This window comes from Musca autumnalis, unplaced genomic scaffold (assembly GCF_047663935.1).
Source record: "Musca autumnalis isolate F117 unplaced genomic scaffold, ASM4766393v1 scaffold_2, whole genome shotgun sequence".
NCBI lineage: Eukaryota > Metazoa > Arthropoda > Insecta > Diptera > Muscidae > Musca > Musca autumnalis.
Genome location: NW_027411755.1, coordinates 210,902,255 through 210,924,813, shown reverse-complemented (window position 1 = coordinate 210,924,813; position 22,559 = coordinate 210,902,255). Strand labels below are relative to the sequence as shown.

Sequence of the window (22,559 nt, the reverse complement as noted above, 5' to 3'; positions counted from 1 at the left end):
GTCTTACAATTTCCAAATCTAGTGTACCCTAATGACGTTTTCAAGGTCTCCAAAAATTCTAAATAAAATCCATGTTAATGTCCTTTAGAAATCCCCGAAAATTTTATACCCTCAGCCTTTAGGCTAAAGAGGGTATATACACTTTGATACGACCAAAAATGTGCCTCATCGAAATAATGGTTTTAGACCACAAGTATGTTTGTACGATATCCGTTTCAGACAATTTTGAGTAGATCTAGTAATATCCGTCCGTCTGTCTGTCCGTCAGTCTGGCTGGCTGGTGCGCACTATAACTCTCGAACGGATCAATCGATTCGGTTCAAATTTTGGGTATCGAAATATTTTGTCCAGATTCGATTTAAATTCGAAGATGGGCCATACAGGTCCACTCCTTCAGGTACCTCCCCCACAAATGTTCTAAAATTGTCGCAAAACTTGTGCGCACGATAACTCTTATAGGAACATCAGATTTGGCCCATACTTTGCACATCGTGTAATTTATACCAATCTTAGATGAGGTTCCAATATGGACTCAATCGGTCTACTCCTTCGGGTACCTCCCACACCAAATTTCGGAAAAGTTCAGTTTAGGACCTGGTCTCGATTCGCTTTGATTTTTGTTTACGCAAGTGGTATTCGCTCTCCTCTATACGACGCTGTAAGTTTCATTAGGGGCAAGTCCATACTTCCTGAGAAAATAGCCTGAAAGTTACAAAAAACCCTATGACACCGTGTGTAGTGGTTGGAGCGCAAGATAACTCTCGAACGGATCTGCCGATTCGGTCCAAAATTTGGCTTTCGTAATATTTTGTCAAAACTTAGTTCGAGTTCAAAGATGGATTATATCTATCCACTCCTTCCGGTACCTCCCCCACAAAAGTTCGAAAATGTTCGGAAAATTTGTGCGTACGATAACTCTTGAAGGGAGTAACCGATTTGGTCCATACTTTGCACATTATGAAATTTCTACCAGACTTAGATGAGGTTCCAATATGGACTCAATCGGTAAACTCCTTCGAGTACCTCCCACACAAAATTTCGAAAAAGTTCAGTTTAGGACCTGCTCTCGAATCGCCTTGGTTTTTGTTGTAACATCTTGTATTCACTGTCCCCTATACGAAGGTACAAGTTTCCTAAGGGGCAAGTCCATACTTCCTGAAAAAATAGCCTGAAAGTTGAAAAACAAACCCAATGACACCATGTTTATGGGTGGAAGCGGAGATAATTCTCGAACGGCCAAAATTTGGCCTTCGTAATATTGTTTACAAACTTACTTTAAGTTCATAGATAAGCCATATCGGTCCACTCCTTCAGGTACCTACCCCACAAAAGTTCAAAAATATTCGGAAAAATTGTGCGCACGATAACTCTTGATGGGAGTGACCGATTGGGTCCATACTTTACACATTCTCATAATATCTACCAGATATAGATCAGGTTCGAATATGGACTATATTTGTCCACTCCATCCCGTACCTCACACACAAAATGTTGGATAAGTTCACTTTAAGACCTGCTATTGAATCACTTTGATTTTTGTTGAAGCAACTTACATTCGCTGCCCCAACTACGATGGTAAAAGTTGTTTCAGGGGCAAGTCCATACTTCTTGAGAAAACAGCCAGAAGGGTGTAAAAACCCCCTATGGCACCCCCATGGTCTATGTCGGACCATTCCTTTAAGTACCTTTTCCGCAAAATTAGATGTTAATTTTGAGCATCCACAAACTTATTTTAGGTTTTCCCAGAAATCTTTCTATTTTAAAAGTATTTCCTTTAATTATCTTTCAATTTAATTATTTTTTTATTATTTTTCCATGGCACTGGGTAGAATTAGAACTAACATTTTTAGTGGTGATCCGTATTAGACAACTATTTTCAGATCATCGAGCTATGCTTAACGTAACACAAACGCGCAACAATAACACGGTGCTACAGCGTTACAACTTATAAAAAGTAAGGTTATACATAGATAAAAAATAAGGTTATGGACGAAAAGGCTAAAGAAGATTGTTGAAATCAGGTAATAGCATTGCACACTTCTGTCTCTAAGAATCATAATGAATATGGAGTGGTTAAATGTCATAACGTTTCAATTTTGAAACCATAATGTGAAATCTTTGGTCGTAATCTCTCAAACCCATATGTCTTTTTGAAAGGTATTGCTTAAATTCGATGAATGGGTCCCACAATTTTTATTGGCCTATTGAACTACTATTTTTTAACTTGTGGCACCGTGTAATTGTTGCTCTTATTTTGTCAGCTCACTAAGCAAAAACTAGCAATAACAACAATAAATAATGACAACACAATTAATCCAATAAAATTTATCAATGTTGTTTTTCTTAAAATACAGGTACAAATATAACTTGGCCCACGCCACCCCTGGAACAAATTAAAAGCAATACATTTGGTAGTGTAGAGACACCATCACCCATAACAAATGAAGCACCCTTTGATAGTGGTATACATTTGTCAAATCCCAATACACATGGGTAAGGATATATGGAATACTTTTGAATATTACACATTTTTATGAATATTTTTTTCTTTGTTTATGTTTCAGTTACAATGTCCAAATACAAAGTACACCAACAATGACCTCTTCAACCACCACAAGTCAGTCTTCATCCATTAAACCCGATACCGGTATCTATACCCAATCAGCCACCTCATCATCCACGAAAAGTTTTCGTTCCACTAAAAATTCGACTAGTGATGCTCCAAGCATAACAAAGGAAATCAATTCAGGTATGGGGAGAATAAAATTAACTTTTCTGGATAATAATAATTATTTGTTCCTGCTCTCTTTTTCTTTTTATTTAGGTCTCATGTCCATGAAAAAAGGTCTATCCAGTTTTATGACTTCCATTGATTCGGCCATTACCTCACGCACCCAAAACGATGATATGAGTGATACATTTTCCATACAAAGTGATATTAGTTCAGATTCGGAAAATTTCGCCATTGTTATGGGTGACGATAAGACCATGGACTGTATTGATGTTATGTTTCGTTTAAATCCCTTTACCACAGAGGGTAATATGAAAGCATCACCGGTCGAGGTGGCCAGTGAAGTTTATGAGGAGCCAATTAAAACCAATTTAAGTTCACCATCAGAGCCCTCGGAGGCCAGTACATGGCGAAGACGTGATTTGGTTTCAATGGCTACTTTTAGGTAATATTTTGAAATATTTTTCTAACTTTCTTCAAAATTTGATTTTAATTTTTTTCGTTCGCCTTTATAGACTTACCACTGTTGAGGTCATCCAACAAAAGGAGGGTAATAATTCCACACTACGTGTTCAAGTTGCAGCCATCTCTTGTGATGAATGTGGTGCCATACCATGGGATGAATTACAGGTAAGTGTTTGGTCTTATGGCTTATGTTTTACCTTTTTTCCTACCATTTTTTCTAAGAATTGTTTTCTTTAATTATGTTTGTTGTGTTTTGTATTTTTAAATTTGGGTTTCACTTCATTTCTTAAAAATTTCGATTTTGAAAATGCTTTTATTACAAAAATTGTTTTGTAAATAAATTTCTTAAATTCCAATTTTTTAACAACTTACTTGTAAAACGATAAATGTTTTGCTTATAAAAACAATTTTTGCATGTTTCAAATTCACTTTTTTCCAAATCAAAATAATTTATTTTTCTTCTATCTTTCTCCTTTCATAAAGTTATATTCGATTTTAAATTGGACTAAGAAGAAGAAAGTGCTAAAAGTCAGGTTTAGAGTATATAAGAAGGTACCCTAATAAGGTCTTCAAATCCCAAATAAAGTCAATGTATGTGATCTTTTAATGGTCCACAAAAATTATAGAATCCCTGTTTGTGTCCCTTAAAAAGACCCGAAACTAAAATCCATATTTATGGCCTTTTGAAGGTCCACAAGAAATTCTAAATAAAATTCACGTTTGTTGTAGCTTCACTTAAAATCCATATTAAATCCATGTTTATTGCCCTCAGAAGCCCATAAATAAATCTACATGTGTAGACTCCAATGATAGAAAATTAATTAAATTAAATTGAAAAAAAAATCTCAAAAAATCCAGTTGTAAGGGTTAAAGAATGTTTTAAAAAATTTGAAACAAAATCCACACTTAAGGCTCTTAAGAGTGATGTAATTTAAATACTCCAGTCCAGTCCAGTCAGTCCAATCTGTTCCTTTAGTTTGTGGCTCATAGAAAGTCCCGTAAAAAATCCTAAATAGGGTTGAATAAAATCCAAATGTATGGCCCTTTGAAGGTCCACAAGAAATTCTAAATGAAATTAACATTTGTTGCAGTTAGAAGCTTCACTTACAATACATTTTAAAGCACTCGGAAGCCCGTAAATAATTTCAATGAATCTACATGTATAGCCTTCAATAATAGAAAATTAATTAAACTTAATGAAAAAAAAATCAAAAAAATCCACTTGTATGGGTTAAGAAGGTTTACGAAAGAAAAATCCTCACTTATGCCCCTTAAGAAATGATCTAAATTAAATACGCACTTATGACTCTTAAAGCCCCATGAATAATTCTAAATAAAAGTCCAGAAATCCTTATTTATGACCCTTAGGAAGTACTCAAAAGATTCTAAACAAAATGTTTTTTTAAAGGTGCTCAAAAATTCGTAAAATCTTTACTTGTATGGCCTTAAGAAGATCTTCAAAAAATACGAAATATAAGCTGAGATAAATAAATCACGTTCATGGCCTATAGAAATTTCTCACCAAAAATTAAATAAATCCCATACTTATGACCACCCTTTGATGGTCATATAAATCCAAATAAAACTCACTTTAATGGACACAAGAACGTCGCCAAATGCTCTAAATAATTTTCACGTTAAAAGCACTTGAATATCTTAAAAAATTTACTTACTTAGCTGGCCCATTACAGAACATTTGTTCCATAGACCGAACTAAGAAAAGATCTCCAATTCTCTCTGTTTTTCGCTTCGCTTTCTGGAATACCGCGCCTTGTCATCTCTTCATCAACTTGTTTTGCGCCACCTATTCTTTGGCCTGCCAATTCTGCGTGCACCGCCATGTGGCATGTATTCATACGCCTTTTTATCGGGTTCATCATCGCTCATTCGTGGTTCATACGACGTCGATATTCATCGGCCCGTTGATCTTTCGAAGAATTTTCCTCTCAAACACACCAAGCTCTGCCTTATCTGCTTGCGCAAGTACCCATGCTTCAGAGCCATACATTAGCACGGGTAGTACCAGCGTTTTGTATAGTGTTATTTTTGTTTGACGAGATGTGGCTTTGTTTTTAAATTGCTTACTTAAACCATAGTAGCATCTGTTGGCCAATACAATTATTCTTCTTATTTCACAACTGATGTTGTTTGTTGTGGTTATGGCAGTGCCGAGGTAGGCGAAGTCTTTAACTACCTCAAAATTATAGGTACCAACTTCCACAGTTGGTCCGAGCTCTATGGACGCTTTACGCGTCGACACCATCAATTTGGTCTTTTCGCCGTTTATCGCCAGACCCACTTTCGCAGATTCTGCTTCGACCTTCCTAAAGGTATCAGTTACTTTCTTTACTGATCGTCCCATGATGTCTATGTCATCAGCATAAGCAAGTAACATGTGGCTATTGGTGTAAATTGCGCCATTTCTTTTGACATTTGCATCTCGTATTACCTTTTCCAGCAAAATGTTGTTTTGGCACTGAACTGTTCGGAGAGGTTCTTTCCAATTTTAACTGAGGACCTAGTATCAGTTAAAGTCATCTTACAAAACCGGATGAGCTTTGCGGGGATACCAAATTCAGACATTGCATGGAATACCTTTGATCGGAGGGGACTGTCGAATGCTGCTTTATAATCGACAAAAAGGTGAAATGTGTCGATCTGCATCTCTTGAGTCTTCTCAAGGATTTGCCGCAGGGTAAATATCTGGTCAATGGTGGACTTGCCAGGTCTAAAGCCACATTGGTATGGTCCAATTATTTCGTTCACCATTGGCTGTAGTCGTTCGCACAATATCCCTGACACTATCTTATAGGCAATAGGGAGTAGACTTATGCCCCTATAGTTAGAGCATACAGTCTTATCTCCTTTCTTATGGACCGGGCACAGGATACTCAGGTTCCAATCGTCGGGTACTCGTTCTTCCTGCCAGATGGTGCTAACCAGCTGATGAATACACCTTATCAGCGTGTCGCCTCCGGTTTTGAACAGCTCGGCTGGTAAGTCATCGACTCCTGCTGCCTTATTATTTTTCGGCCGATTTATTGCTGTCTTTACCTCATCTTGGCTGGGCGGTATACATGCAGTACCATCTTCTGGGATTGGATCTGTGGTATCATCGTCTTCGCTACTATTGGATACCAGCAGATTGGAGAAATGTTCCTTCCATATCCTGAGCACACTGTCTGTATCAGTTACCAGATTACCCTGCTGGTGTCTACAGGGGGGTGTGCCTGTACCAAAGCCATCTGTTTGATGTTTCACTCTTTGGTAGAATTTTCGGACTTCATTCTGGCTCCTGTACATCTCGATTTTTTCATTTTTTCTCTCTCCTTTTCTCCTGATATCTCTCTCGTGCTCTACGCGTTGCTACTGATTGTAAGGTAACTCTATATGCCGCATTTTTTTCTTCGGTAGCAGCACGACACTCCTGATCATACCATGGATTCCTTGATGGAGGTCTCTGGTATCCAAGTATAGATCTTGCGGCTGTTTGCATTGAGTGGGCAATACTTTGCCATTGCGCTGATATGTTATCGGGATGAGGAGAGCTTTGATTAAGCAATTGGGCTAGTTGAGTGGAATATGCTGTGGCTATCTGTTATGATTGCAGCTTATCGATGTCTAACTTTCATGTTGTGTCTGTTCGTACTTTATTTGCTACGTTTAATCTGGTACGTACCTTTGCTGCAACAAGGTAGTGGTCCGAATCAATGTTTGCGCCTCGGAACGATCGTACATCCAACACCCTCGATGAATGTCTTCCATCTATCACAACCTGATCAATTTGATTTCTTGTTCTTTGATCTGGCGACAGCCAGGTGCCCTTATGGATGTCGAGATGTTTAAATCTGGTGCTGCTAATTACCATTTTTTTGCCGCTGCGAAGTCTATCAGCCTCATTTCATTGTCAGATGTTTCATTGTGGAAACTGAATTTTCCGACTGTTGGGCCAAAGATATTCTCCTTTCCAATTGTGGCATTAAAATCGCATAGTATAATTTTAATGTCATGGGCAGGGCAACGGTCATAAATTTCTTCTAAGCGCTTGTAAAATATATCTTTGGTCTGTTCGTCCTTGTATTCAGTGGGAGCATTAGCGCAAATAAAGCTGATGTTGAAGAATTTTGCTTTTAATAGAATTGCATAGAGTTCACTGGTGTGAAGCTGGAGACCAGATGTTTTAACCTCCGACCAACTACAAATCCTTGTGACGCCTTTCCCATTTCATCGTATTTCCTGTATGGCAGTAATATCGTCCTTGTACTTTTCAAGTACGTCTGCCAATGCGAAGACTGCACCTTCTCTATAAAGAGTGCGAACAGTCCAGGTGCAGATTCGCAGATCATGGTCCTTAAAACGTTTGCGGGGTTCGTCAACTTTAGAGGGGTTTGTTTTTCTTTTCTTTCTTTTTTTCATAGTAGGCTGTTTTTCCTAGGGGAGGGTTACTAACCCGAAGCCCAAACCCAAGTTTTTAACGTTCTTATGGGTGAACCTGCGGCACATGTTAGCTCACTACCTTTAACGGGTATTAAAGGTAGTTCCCCAGGTGATACCACGGGGAGGTCAGTGTCCACTTGAGATAAAAGAGGGACAAATATAAATCATAGGCTTTGCCATGTTAAAGCCAGTCAGGACCGTTCCTTGGTATCTTCCATCCCCTACGTCACCCATTTTCCTCGATTATCTGTCGCAATTGATCCCTATGATGGTAATCTTTAATCGTTAATATTTCTTAGAAGGTCTTCAAAAATTCGAAATAAAATCCCGTTCACGCCGTTCATGGCCTTTTGAAGAAGGCCTTACAATTTCCAAATTAATTTCACATTAATGACTCTTTGAAAGTCCCCGTTTACGGTCCTGCTCCAGAAATTAAAAATATATTGCAGGTTTATGGTTCTAAGAAGGTCTTCTAAAATTTTAAACAAAATCGCCAAAAAATGTCTGGCCTCTGTAAGACCCTCTAAAATTCTAAATAATAACTGCAAAAATTCTCTACAAAATATTACTTAATTTATCTTAGAATCTTCTCAAATATTCTAAATAATATCCGCAATTAGGACATATAATGCCATACTGTCACAGTGGATATAGCTGCGGATATTTTCATATTCCTAAGATGGAAGAACTCCACTAAGTCAGCTATGTAGACACCTAGATCGTACAATCATCCGCATACATTACAATCTCTATGTCGCTGGAGGGTATGGAATTTTAGAAAGGTAGATGTTAAATAGTTCCGGAGATATCACTCCGCCTTGGGGAAATTTTCCAACGTTTCAAACATGGCTGGACTTCCCTTCCCTATGTCCTCCAACAGTTTATCATGGCCGAATCATAGGTCTTCGACAGGCCATGAGCCACCACGACTTTTATGTATGTTATGATATGTGACGTGTAATGCTGTTGTGGTACTGTGCATTTTCCGGAATCCATAACAAATGTTGGGAAACTGGGAAACATCTTCTCATCATGGGGAGCAGAAGTGCCTCTAAATCTTCGCTACAGACGAAAGAAGATGAATCGGCCTGTACGATTCGCCTCTGCTGGCATCATTGATTTCAGTAGCCAACTTTCCTGGCTTCTGCTGCAATATAGGTGGCTAACGATAGATTGAGGGAACTTGTTAAATACTCAAATCCGGGTTCATCAAGGTGCTTAAGCGTTACCATTGAGATTTCGTGCGGACCCAACGCTTTGGATGATTTCGCCTTTTGGTTGTCATCTGCGACATCGCTCATGGTTAATTGTGGTGATAACTCCTCGACTGGTCATAACTCCTCGACTCGCTGTGCTCTATAAAGTGGGAACTTTGGTTTAATTTCGTGTATTATACCATGTATGTGACGAGTGGATGCATCAGTGTTGATGTTCCGAAATACCGTCGCTTCTGCTGAGAAGTTTAGTTTCACTTCGGGTATACGCAGCCGTGATGATGTCTCTGAACGTCCTTCCCGCTACACGAACATCAGAAGGATTGGACAGATCTTTGAAGCGGTGATTAGTAAACCCCCTGAAACTCTGCCAATCAGCTTTCCCATGATTGACAAAAGTGCGGCGTTCAGAGATGATGAAATCGGGCTATCTGCAGACAGTTATGGGAAGATGGTCTGATCCAAGAGAATTGACAGGTAACGTCATTTGTCAGACCAGGTAACACGATGGTTTTGTCCAGCGAACTGTAACAATTCTGGTAAGGGCGTTCTTATTGACCGTGCAAAACCTAGAGCTGTCAATTTACTCAGCCAACGCTGTACCCCTCTGGTCGTTTCCGAGGACCGAATGCCTTAACACACGAAAAGCGGTCTAGTGCTATGCTTGTAACCTGAAATACAGATATTTACCTGCGGGATGTCTACGTTCAACAGCTCTACATCGGCAGTTCCACGCCTGACTGCTACCCCCATACATTCCATGAACGGGTAATTAGAGTCAGGCCCAAGCGAGACAGTTCCGTATTGAACAGACTGGTGCAAAAGGAAAGCTAGTCCCCCACCTCCACTTCTGGACTTCTGGTACCATCCTTCCTTAATACGTTGTTACCATCAAAACACTGTAAGCTGCAGTTGTTGTTGTAGCCCCTACAGGTTTATGTTGTATCGGGAGAAAAGAAAATAGAAAAGAAAGAGAAGAAATTATGAAATTAATAGGTGGACATCAAGCATCCACATCCAGTCCTAAGAAGCGTGCTGCTTCAACTAAATGTGTCCAAAGTGACCCCGGTGTCAGGTCAGTCGGATGTGCAGGACACGCGAAGAGGAGCCGTGTGATGTGCGGAGATTGGCCACATTTTGGGCATGAGTCTATTATTTCAGGATTTAGGAGGGAGAGGTAACTGTTTAGGTACCTAGAGATGCCAGATCGGAGTTGTGATAATATTGATCTGGTCTCTCTAGGTAGTGCTCTCTCATCCTCGTTTATGGGAGGTGGTCTTCCACCGAGCACAATGCTGCTCGTATATGAGGAGATATGGTTCTCCACGGTCATTGTGTGAAACTCTTTGAGTGCGCTTTGTATGTCATCAATCGTTGGGTTATGGGGGATTTGTGGTATGTTGGGGAGTTCCTTACGGAAATCATATCGGATGGGTTTTTGTCTTTCGGAGGGGGGTCTGTTGCAGCTTATGTTGTTGGGGTGGTCGAGTTTTTGGCATTTGATTGTATGTTGCCTTGTAAGGAGGGTCCAGTGAGGCTTCACTGGCAATAGTTTGGTTTCATGGTGAAGGTGGTCTTCGGATGCCTTGGAGTGGCACCCTGTTGCAATGCGTAGGGCAGTGTTTTGGACCGTTTGTAGGTTCTTCCACTGCGTATCGCTGATTCCTGGTGTCCATATACGGGCTGCGGTCCTCACAGCAGTTGGATCTATGTTCCGGGACCGACGCAAGGAACCCCTTGCCCACGGACTGCTACCTCCCCAGTACAGCAACCAAAGCTGCAGTTGTTGTTGAGTTTGGTTTCCTGCACCGCCGCAACCTTAATCTTCTTCCGATTTCTGAATACCACTATTTCCTCGATCTTACTTCGGAGTCCATTGCTATTAAATTGCAAAAAAGATGCATTTTCTGGGATTGGAACAACAACAACGGCTGATGTTAGTTGCTGTGTGTGCGGTTGCTGTTGGGGGAACTGCGGGGGAATTTCGTAATCCGACGATGATGACTCACTGGGGGCTGTGTTCGCGCAGCATGCCTCGACATAGTCCCTGCCGTGTCCCTTTCATGGACAAATCCAGAGCAATCCCTTAGATGCACCCACTCCTAACATCTATTGCATCTCACCGAAGGTTGGATATGGGTGAAGATGAGGATGTGACAAAAGGAGCACGAATATATTGGTCCTGGGTTTCCTCCGTCCCGGCACGCACCAAAATAATCAGGAGCAGACATTCCGGGATATGCTGCAAAAAAAACATATGTAGGTAGGTAACAAAGGTAGCAGCCGCTGGCCAAAACAGGGGTGTTGTGTGATTCCAGGCCAATCCGGTACGAGAGAACCCGCTGCCGTTGTTGTTGTTGTTGTAGCAACGCAAATGTGTTCGTTCGTGTATTATTTCATTTATCAGGTTCCTCTGTATCCAGATTCAAGAATTCTGCAACCTGGACTGGTTGCGTCCATAAGGAATCAGGAGACAGGTGAGTGGGGTTAGCTGGGCAGCTAAACAAATGCAGTGTATCGTAGAGTTGGGCAATATAGTTCCTGGAGCGGATCGATCTTTCTAGTTCCTTTTGCCAAAAGGAACTAGTTCCTTAATATAGTTCCATAGTTCCAAATAGTTCCGAGACCGATATAGTTCAATGAATCTTTCTCTTTAATCGTTCTTTCTATTTCCTTCGTTCCAAATAGTTCCGAGACCGATATAGTTCAATGCATCTTTCTCTTTCCTCGTTCTTTTTATTTCCTTCATTCTAAATAGTTCCAGGAATGAAGTAGTTTAACGAATATTTTTTCATTCTTTTTGTTTTCATCTTTTGGTGGATTAATTGACATACAAATAAATAAATTGCAGTGTAACGAGGATGTGATTTACGTTTATTTAACAATGTGGCCGAATCTGAATGATGAAGTAACCGAACGTGAAAGATCGAAGAAAGAAAATGAATTATATAAATGAAAGGAATTATATGCACGCCTGGAACTATATGAACTAAAGGAACTATATAAATGAAAGAGCCGGATATAGTTCCAACAGTTCCTTGTCCGGAATAGTTCCTTGGAACTAGTTCGTTCCGGAACTACACAACTCTAGTGTATCGTATGGTCCCAATCCACATGCTGGGCATGTGTTGGGTATCGTGGCGTCAATTCTGGCCCAATACGAATTGAGGCGGCTGCATCGTCCGGATCTTAACTGGGCTCAAAACCACTCGTGTTTGCCTTGGCAGCTGGCGTTCTTCTGCTGCGATGGATGGGGGGTGGTCTCCAAGTACGGCATTCACACTGTATCTCTGTACTGACTGCGCAACCATGTCAGTGTGAATGCTATCCAAGCCTGCCTAATAAGCTCGTTGGTCTAGAGGTTCTCTTTTATACCTTTGGACCTCTCTCTCTAGATCATGAAGATCTCTCCTGACGTGCCTGGGTGGACGAAGCCTGTCCATTAAATCGTGACAGGGATGCTCACTGCGATAACACCCAAGCAGGTACTGCATCGACAACATCTTATTGTGTTGACGCACCGGTAAAATCTTCGTCTCCTCATGAGGATGGTCCACTGGTGTCATGAGGAGGCACCCTGTTACAGTCCTCAGGGCAGCATTCTGGCAGGTTTGAATCTACTTCCACTGTGTAGTGCTAACCTTTGCAGACCGCGCTGGCGCCGCATAGTTTACCACAGACCGGCCTATTGCATTGTAGGGGGTCAACAAGGTTTCTTTGTCAGCTCCCCAAGTGCTGCCGGCCAGCGACTTGAGCACCTTCTTCTTTTTTACCCGCTGCCGTGGGATTGTGCGTCGACTGTGTCTCCCTCTTGCAAAGAGATTCAAACTCTGACGACTACGATGACACCATGTGAACAGCAAACGTAGTCCACCTATTGCATCTCGCCGAAGTTTATGAATGGCGGATGCGGTTCTGACAAACGGTAGGGTTTCGGAGATATCCCGCTCTCAATGCATTCACAGTCGCTGTCTAAAACATGGGTGTTGTGTGATTTCGGGTCAATTCGGTGTCATAAAAAATCGACACCGTGTTTCTACGTTTTCTACGCTGCAGGTTCTTAACGCTGATTTTCCCATAATATATATTTTCTATATATATATTCAGAAAATTACGTACGATAGCCCTTTAAAAATATTCTAGAGTCAAAAGCCAATTTTCTTCTTTGTCCATATTTTTAAAATTGATTTGTATTGTAAATTACATATTCTTCTCTTCAACGATTGTTTTTTATTTCAAATTAATTGTATTTATAATTTTTTAGTTTTCTCTTTTATTCACTGGGTATAATAATAAGTCGAGGAATAAATTTTCTAAAACTTTGTTTACCCAGTGCATGTTATGTTTTTAATTAAATTAAACAAAACAAAAACATATTTTCTCTTTCTCTCTTTTTTATATTTATACTCTGCATATTATACTTATAAATAAAATACATGTAACAAAAATATTCAAAACAAACAAAAAAATTGTACAAATTTCCAAATTTTCTATCTTTTTCTTATACAAAAAATTTTCTCTCAATGTGTGCCTCTCTATATAAAATATTTATATTAAATATTAAAATGTGTTTTTTTTTTCTTTCAATTTATTTCTTTTTTGTTTATGTTTTTTTATTGTATTTTGTTTACGTTTTGCCATCACTAAAAAAACATTGTAAAATACTGTTTTGTGTCTCAACTTCGATTTGTTTTTGTAACACACTACAACAATCTATAACAACATCAACAACTACAACAATTATTACAACTTTACAACAAAAACCAACAACAAAATAATAAAAAAAAACAAAACAATTGCGCATCTCTCGACAAAACAAAAACAATTATTAAATTACATTTACAAGAATGCCCAACAAGCTAAAAAGGTATTAACTCAATTCCATTGTTTATTGCAATTATTGCGATTATTATTATTATTACGATTACCCAAAACTAATTAACTACTAACCTATTTATGCCATTGTTCGATTATTGTTTTTTATTATTTAAATATTCTTCTTTTTAAAATAGCCTTTTTCGATATGTCGATTTTTCTACGACATGATGGAATCATGACTATTAGTTGTTATTTCTCTCTTATTTTGCTCTGCTTCTAACATTCTCTTTCTTTACGGTTTCTGCATTTTTGTAAAACTTTTTGTTTTTGTAGTTTGTTCCTGTTGTTTTTTTTTTCTAAGTTTCATTATGCATTTGAGGTTATGTGTCTTATTTTTTATTTTCGTATATTTTTTTCTTAAAATTTGTAAACATTATGTGATTAGTATTAAAATGTTTGAAATTGTAAAATTTAATTATGTATTAGTAACTGAATAATTTTCCCCAAAAACTGTGGAAAATATGGCGATAGAAAATTTCAATTTGTTTGGGATTATTTCTCTCTCTGCATTTAAGCTGATCATAAATGTTTTCGTAAACAAAAGGGGATCTACCATTACACGATCCATGGCTGTTTAAGTCTGCAGGAATTCTTTAAGGACGTAAGGAGAGATCGCTAAATAAACATATTTATCGTATTTCAGATTCTAGTTTTATATGAAACTAGCAGACCCCGGTCCGCGTTGCTGACCCGTCGTAATGAGTTTTAATTCAAAAGTAGGTATTTTCTACCTCACTTCTTCGGTCCATTGTCAAACCGAGAAGGATTTTACTTTGTCGGATTTTTCCCCAATTTTTGCCTTTTAGGATTTATTATCGTCCATGTCACTGTCTTTATCCTAAAGCGATCTAATAATAAAAGTAAAAAAAATGATATACAGTCGGACCTCGATTATCCGTGATGGTCGGGACCGGAGGCATTACGGATAATCGATTTTCACGGATAATGGAGGCAAAGTTTTTATGAAGTTTTTGAACATATTTTTAAGTAAAAATTACATAATAGTGTACAATAATATGAAAATCTGCAATTTTTATTAAATTTGTTACGGTAATCCACCAAATTTTAGAAGGACACATAATATCATCATCATCAGATTCATCTGAATTGACTTTGTCCCATGGTTTTTGTGATACCATAAATACACAAATTGTGTAATACGGGAGAATTTCTAGTTTTCGTTTGTTTACCTTTTGTTTGCTTAATCAGATTAATTGGAATGTGTGTTTTTACTCCCCGGCAATGAAGTTTATAACGAAAAATAGAAGAAATGGAAAAAAGTCTAACATTTCTATTCTATAACGGATAATGGAGGTTCCCGGATAATCGATTCACGGATAATCGAGGTTCAACTGTACCTATATGTTTTAGCTTTTCATGGCTGATGGACCTTTGAACCTCACCATTTAAGTACATTTGTAAATATATAGTTTTTCATGATCGGGGGACAACCACCGTTGTCTCGAAAACTAATTTGCAACCTGATGCAATCATAAGTTTAACAAATACACCGATTATAAAATAATAGGCCCGAAATTCGTCTACAAATATATAGCTTTTTGGACCACGGGACATTCCTAAATATTCTCTGAAAATTAGGTTCAGTAGTTTTGGAAAGATAATGTTTTGAAAAGAGTGGGCGTGGTCATCAGTTTTCAAGATATAACATATTAAAAATAGTGGGCCTGGTCCGGTCAAAGGGTGCACACAACTTCATTGCCTACCAAAATGTATGCTGAAACCGATATAATCATAAGTTTGGCTTATACATATAGCGTTAACAGAAAGGCATGGGGAAGGTACCCCACATAACAACGGCAAACATTGAGCTTTTGCTGCAAATTTTATGGAAATCCCTTCAGTAGTATTGGAGTTATGACATACTAAAAAAACAGGCTTGGTCGGGCCTATAGGCCCCAAAGAAGTACCTAGATTGTAGATTAATCCGTAAATTTTTATTCCGATACGTACATAATTTTTGCAAATATAACGTTTTTTTTAAATATCGCATAGGAATTCAATATCTGGAATTCAATAAAATATGTAACCTGTTTTCGGGGGCGTGGTAAACTTTTCTTTATAAAAAACCTAAGTTGGGTTATGATAGCATTTGATTCTTATTCATAAAGGTAAGGCGTTTTTTTAAATATGCCCTCTTCAAAATTCAAGAAAATATGCCTGTACATTCCCTGACATTTTCACGAATATCGGTTCAGTAGTTTTGTAGATGTAACATATTTTAAAAAGTGGGTATGATCAAGTCTGTGGTTCCTAAAAAAGTAGGTAAGGTCGGAGACACAACCACAATTGTCTCGCAAATTAACTTCCAAATAGATACATTCGTAATTATTGTAAATATAACACTTTTAAAAAAGTATGGTATAGGGGAAGTTCCCCGCCTTTTCCGAAATTCAACTGAATTTGTAGCCTATTTTAAGCGGGGACCATCTCTGTACATTCCCTGGCAATTTCAGGAAAATAGGTTCAGTAGTTTTTTTTAAATGATAAAAATAGAAAATTGAAAAATTTGGGCGTAAAAGTGGGCATGGTCAAATTTTCTTTGCATAAAAACCCAGGTCGAAAATCTGTCCAGCCGTTCTCAACTGATGCCATTACCAACGAACGATATTTGATTCTTATTTATAAAGATTTAAAAGTTTAGACAAATCGCGATTTTCTTGAAAATCCCCTGTAGATATAACCTAATTAGAAAGTGAGCGTGGTCGGATCTTAAGTCACAAAATAAGTACGTAAGGTTGGAGACACAATCACCATTGACTCGCAAATAAATTCCCAAACCGATACATTCGTATTTGTTGCAAATATTGCATTTTTACAAAAATAGGGCATAGGGGAGGTACCCGCCCGATCCGAAAGTCAAAAACTATGTAGCCTATTTTTATCGGGGACAAACCCTGTACATTCGCTGAAAGTTTCAGGAAAATCGATTTAGTAGTTTCGTAGATATAACATATTTAAAAAAGTGGGCGTTGTCCAGTCTTAATGCCCCAAATAAGCACGTAAGGTCGGAGACACAATCGCCATTGACTCGGATATTAATTTTCAAGGCGATACATTTGTAATTGTTGCAAATATTGCATTTTTACAAAAATAGGGCATAGGAGAGGTACCCCGCCCGATCCGAAATTCAACCAAATATTTAGCCTATTTCAACCGGGGGCCATCACTTTACGTTCCCTGCAAATTTCAGGAAAATCTATTGAGTAGTTCCGTAGATATAATATATTTATAAAAGTGGGCGGAGAAGTGGGCGTGGCCAATTTTTCTTTGCATAAAAACCTAAACTGGACTATGACTAACATTTCCACAAAAAATTATCCAAATCGCTCTAGCCGTTTTCAACTGATTCAATTACCAACAAACGACAATTGAGTTTTATATATAAAGATTTGTTTGTTCATCCACTTCGAACAAATCATTTGCGATCATATAAAGTATATATGTATATTCTTGATCAGAATAAAATTCTAAGACGATCTTGCCATGTCCGTCTGTCCGTCCGTTTGTTGTAAACACTCTAGCTCCGCAATAATTGAGATAGAACGCTAAAACCTAAACAACGCTAAAACACACCCGAGTTTCTTTTTTCCATAGGCAGGTGAAGTTCGAAGATGGTCTATATAGCTAAATTTGTTGACTGAAATTTTACATTTGAGGTTCCCAATGGCCATTGAGCTCATATGAATCGGGGTGCATTCATTGATAGGAGAGAAGTCTCCCTAGTCCCGTATGAGATGTTTGTGGAACAATTATAATGGCGAAACAACTTCTCCACTAAAATTGCCAAGATATGTCCACGTTGGTATAGCCCCAATATAACAGTACCCCCCGATTTAAGGTATTTTGAGGATTTTAGCTACATTTTTTTATCGATTTAGTTGAAATTTGACATTTGAGATTCCAAATGAACAAAAAACTTCTCCACTAAAATTTACCAAGTTAGGTCCACGTTGTGATATAGCGCCCATTTAACCGTACCTTCCGATTTAAATTATTTTGAGGATATAGCTACATTTTTTTAACGAATTAGCTGAAATTTTACATTTGAGGTTCCCAATGACTAAAAAACTTCTCCACTAAAATTTACCAAGATAGGTTCACGTTTGGGTATAGCACCCATATAACTCTAGCTCCCGATTAAAGGTATTTTGAAGCTTTTATCTACATTTTCTGACCGAATTAGTTGAAATTTGACATTTGAGGTTCCCAATGGCAAAAAACTTTTCCACTAAAAATTGCCAAGATAGGTCCACGTTTGAGAATAGGCGCACCATACCTTCCGAGTTATGGTATTTTGGGGATTTTAGCTAAATTTTTTGACTAGCTGTAATTCGACACTTGAGGGTTTCAGCGATCACGAAACTTCTCAACAAAAAATCGTCAACATAGGTCCATGTTTTGGTATAGTCCCAATATAACAGTACCTCCCGATTTAAGGTATTTTGCGGATTTTAGCTAAACATTTGAGGTTTCCAATGGCTAAATGGCGATTTAAAGTATTTTTTTAGTTACATTTTCTGACCGAATTAGCTGAAATTTGACATTTGAGGTTCCTAATGGCCAAAAAACTTCTCGACTAACAATTGTCAAGATAGGTCCACGTTTTGGTATAGCCCCCATATAACGGTACCACACAATTTAAGGTATTTTCAGGATTTTAGCTAAATTTTTTGACCGAATTTGCTGAAATTTGAGGTTCCCAATGACCAAGAACTTCTCCACTAAAATTTTCCAAAATAGGTTCACGTTTGGTACAATCCGATTTAAAGTATTTTGAGGCATTTAGCAACATTTTCTGACCGAATTAGCTGGAATTTGGCTTTTGATATTCCCAATGCCCAAAAAACTTATACACTACAAATTACCAAGATAGGTCCACGTTTTGGTATAGCCTTCATATAACGGTATCTCACGATTAAAGGTATTTTGCAGATAACGATACCCCCAATTTTCGGTATTTTGAAGATTTTAGCTACAATTTTTAACCGAACTAGCTGTAATTTGACACTTTAAAGTTTTCAGCGATAACGAAACTTCTCCACCAAAAATCGTCAACATATGTAGGTCCATGTTTTGGAATAGTTCCAATATAACGGTACCCCATTTTCGGTATTTTGAGGATTTTAGCTACAAATTTTAACAAACTAGGTGTAATTTGACATTTGAAGTTCTCAAAGGTACCGAAACTCCTCCACCAAAAATCGTCCATATAGGTTCAAGTTTTGGTATATCCCCCATATAAAGGTATCAACAGATTGAATACCTTTTTAGATACATTGTTTGACCTAATTTAGGCATTTGGGGTGTCCGTGGTGGAACATTTTTTGCACCTAACAGGAAACTAATTATCCCATTTTAGTTCAGAACATTTTATGGTGAAGGGTATAAGAAGTTTGGCCTGGACGAACCCTATGTTTTTACTTGTTTTATTTGGTTTTTTACCCTCAACCTTGATGCTAAAGAGGGTATATACACTTTAATACGATGAAAAAGTGCCTCATCGAAATAATGGTATTAGACCCCAAGTTTGTTTGGACGAAATCCGTTTCAGACAGTTCGGAGTCCATTTAGCCATTTCCGTCCGTCTGAAGGCTGGACCTTACGATAACTCTCGTAAGGATTAACCGATCCGATTCAAAATTTGGTTCTCGTAATACTTCTTTTTGACATAGGGTACCTGACCCACAAAATATCCTTTGCCACTCTTATTGTACGAGAAGTCTTGGCAGGGTGGTTCCGATGGCTGAAGCCTGGCAAGGATGCCAGCAGAGGTGAATCAAAAAGGCCGATTTCACTCCTGTCGCCAATAACAAAAATCCTAGAGGCACTACTCCTCCCCCACGATGAGAAGCTGTTTTCCAGTTGCCAAACATCAACAAGGATTTCGGAAATGTAAACTACTACAACAGCATTAGACGCCATATCCACACATAACAGTTGATGACTGAACTAGAACAGGCCGTGCGACCGAACAGTCATGGTGGCTCTTGACCTATCGAAGGCATTCGATACCTTCAGCCATGCCAAGTGGTTCAATGATATAGAGAAGACTACTCTTCAGCCGTGTTTGAAACTTTGAGTGATCAACTATATGTTCGGACGCCATAGTTTGTGGAGCTCATAGACAAAAGGTCAAAAACCCGTAGAGTGAGACAGTAAGTTCCCCAAGGAGGGGTGATATCTCCGGAACTGTTTAACCTCTAGCTTTCTGAAATTCCACACTCCCCAGACGGCATAGAGATCGTAATGTATGATAATGGATGATTGTACGATCTTAACGTCGGGTCCTATCTTCGATGACATGTGTGATAGATAGGTTAAATGTCTACATAGCTGACCTGCTGCAGTTCTTCCATCTAAGAAATATGAAAATATGCCACACTATTCAAGTCTTGGGACGGCTGAAATGAGGCTCCCACTGAACATATTGGTCGATGGTATACTGATTCCAACCACTAACTACCCCAAAATATTGGGTGAAACGTTCGATAGCATGTTTAAGTAGTCCGCGGTAATTGCCGTACTTGGGGACCACCCACTCCCTGTGAATCCCATTCACCACCAAAATCCTCCTTGTGGTGTGGTCTGATTTCCTTACCGAACTATTCCTAATGTTCGGATTAATAAGTCTGTCTTCCAACATTCCTAGTTGCTCTAGAGCAGCGATAGGCAGTGTGCGTTTTTACATCTCAGTGAGTATAATTTTCAATATATTTTACGTTCACAGAGAGTAAAAAAGAGCTGCTCTAGAGCCGAATTGAATTATTCGAGTTTCACAGAAGATCAGGAGATTTATAGCGTAGGGAAGTATTGCTCGCCTTGAAATTCTTGGATCACTTATAAGCCCTTACCAGATTAACAGGGTCCTATTCGTTTCAATGTCATGCAGATCAGGATTGGCGTCCTTGCACTCCGGAAAGTGGGTTTTTGTCAATAGGTCTTGAGTCTGATGAGCAGAATTCATTCATTATGCCATCACTTCGCCTAATGCCCCCAATAGGTTTGGGATCCTCTAAGATCACCTTGCAAATCTTTCCATTCCGTTAGCTCTCCCGACCTCATTTTACGTTTACAGAGAGTAAAAAAGAGCTGCTCTAGAGCCGAATTTAGTTATTTGAGTTTCACAGTAGATCAGGAGATTTATAGCGTAGGAAAGTATTGATCGCCCTGAAATTCTTGGATTACTTATAAGCTGTTAACAAAAACACCCTTACCAGATTAACAGGGTCCTATTCGTTTCAATGTCATGCAGATCAGGATTGGAGTCCTTGCAGTCCGGAAAGTGGGTTTTTGTCAATAGGTCTTGAGTCTGAGGAGCAGAATTCATTCATCATGTCATCACTTCGCTTAATTCCCCCAATAGGTTTGGGATCCTTTAAGATCACCTTGCAAATCTTTCCATTCCGTTAGCTCTCCCGACCTCATTTCCCAGGTTAGCTAGTTCCATCATCCTGGCAACTATAAACTTGATGCCATTGTCATTGGCCTGCTTAGTTCGATGGTTCGTCAGTCGCTTCAGAGACTTGATCCTCGCAGTACAATCTCCTCTCCTCCTTGTTAGGAGCTCCTCAACCCCTCAACCATTTCCTCTCCTTTTTTTCTCCCTACAGTTTTAGCGACGGGCGCAGACGAAGCAGATACACTAGGTGAGACTTTTTATGTAGCTTGTTCGTCGTCTTTCCCTTCGGCTTCTCTGTCTTCGGATTGGGAATCACGTTGGGAAGTTCCAGCTAGATCCTGCAGCGACACTGCGCAGCACAGACTTTTGGTTAAAATCGTTCGATTGGGAGGAAACTCTTCTCAAATGAAATTTCCTTTCGAAACTCATCACGAATGTAACTTTCAGCCAAATCTCACGGAATTCCGCTTGAGAAATATAGTTGTTGGCCCTGTCAACAAATGTATTGCAATAACGCACTATCCCTACAGAAATTCGGATCCGTTAGACGTTATGTAACCCCATTTCAAAGTAATGAACCAAGGTAAAATTACCTGTTAAGTAATGAGTGCGGTGGCACAGAGCGTAGGTGTCCGACTACAAATCCTAGGATTGTATGTTCAAGGCGAGAGCTCCGAATACTCTCTCGAATTCGCTCGAATTCCACTCGCGAGTGAAACGCTTTTCGAATTCGAGCAAGTTGAGGGGACAACTTGCCCCCTCCCCCCACCAAACAAAAACTTACCCCACCAAAAAAAAACCTGCCCCACCTCCTCCGAAAAAATTGCACCCAAAAAACCAAATTACCACCTCCCCCACTTTTCACTTGCTAGTAAATCTGAGCTCTGTTCAACACTCAAGGCCAGGACAGAATCAATCGTCGCTTGCTTCCCAAATGTCAAATTATAAAGAAATTTGCAAAGAGGTTCTGACATTCCTTTATAATTTGACATTTGGGGAAGCAAGCAAGGCAAGCGACGATTGATTCTGTTCTGGCCTTCACCGTGTGTTCGGCTACAAATCAGAAGTTCGCATGATCAAATCCAGCGTTGAGCAAAATAAAATAAAACAAGTAAGAAAGTATCGATCAGCTGTGCTGTCGGAGGTATACCCTCAGCCACTGATAAAAAAGCAACAAAATCAAACCAAACACAATAATTATGCCGTATATAAAATATATGGATTTTGTATCACAGGTTTGCTTTAAAATCTGTAGGTACCGTAATGTGGGGCTATACCAAATCATTGACATATAAACACTTTTAGTACCCAAACTTCTTTATAAAAGACTCGGGAGGTACCCGAAGGAGTGGACCGATTTGGCCCATCTTCGAAATTAAACAGCCTAAAGGCTGAGGTTATAAATATAAAGTGT

General features: G+C 38.9%; 1 protein-coding gene across 13 annotated transcripts in view; it reads left to right on the top strand.

Moving 5' to 3' along the window:
- The window catches only part of LOC141395229 (bridge-like lipid transfer protein family member 3B), a 191,002-nt gene that overhangs the window by 137,813 nt on the left and 30,630 nt on the right, over positions 1 to 22,559 (top strand). For 8 of the 13 annotated variants that reach the window (XM_073970781.1, XM_073970783.1, XM_073970782.1 and 5 more), the window contains 4 exons: positions 2,355 to 2,493; positions 2,565 to 2,749; positions 2,825 to 3,176; positions 3,247 to 3,361. In XM_073970781.1, the coding sequence (XP_073826882.1) occupies positions 2,355 to 2,493; positions 2,565 to 2,749; positions 2,825 to 3,176; positions 3,247 to 3,361 (791 nt within the window). Of the gene's footprint in view, positions 1 to 2,354; positions 2,494 to 2,564; positions 2,750 to 2,824; positions 3,177 to 3,246; positions 3,362 to 13,693; positions 13,715 to 22,559 lie in introns of all 13 variants that reach the window. The other 5 variants (XM_073970775.1, XM_073970778.1, XM_073970771.1 and 2 more) reach the window with 1 other exon arrangement.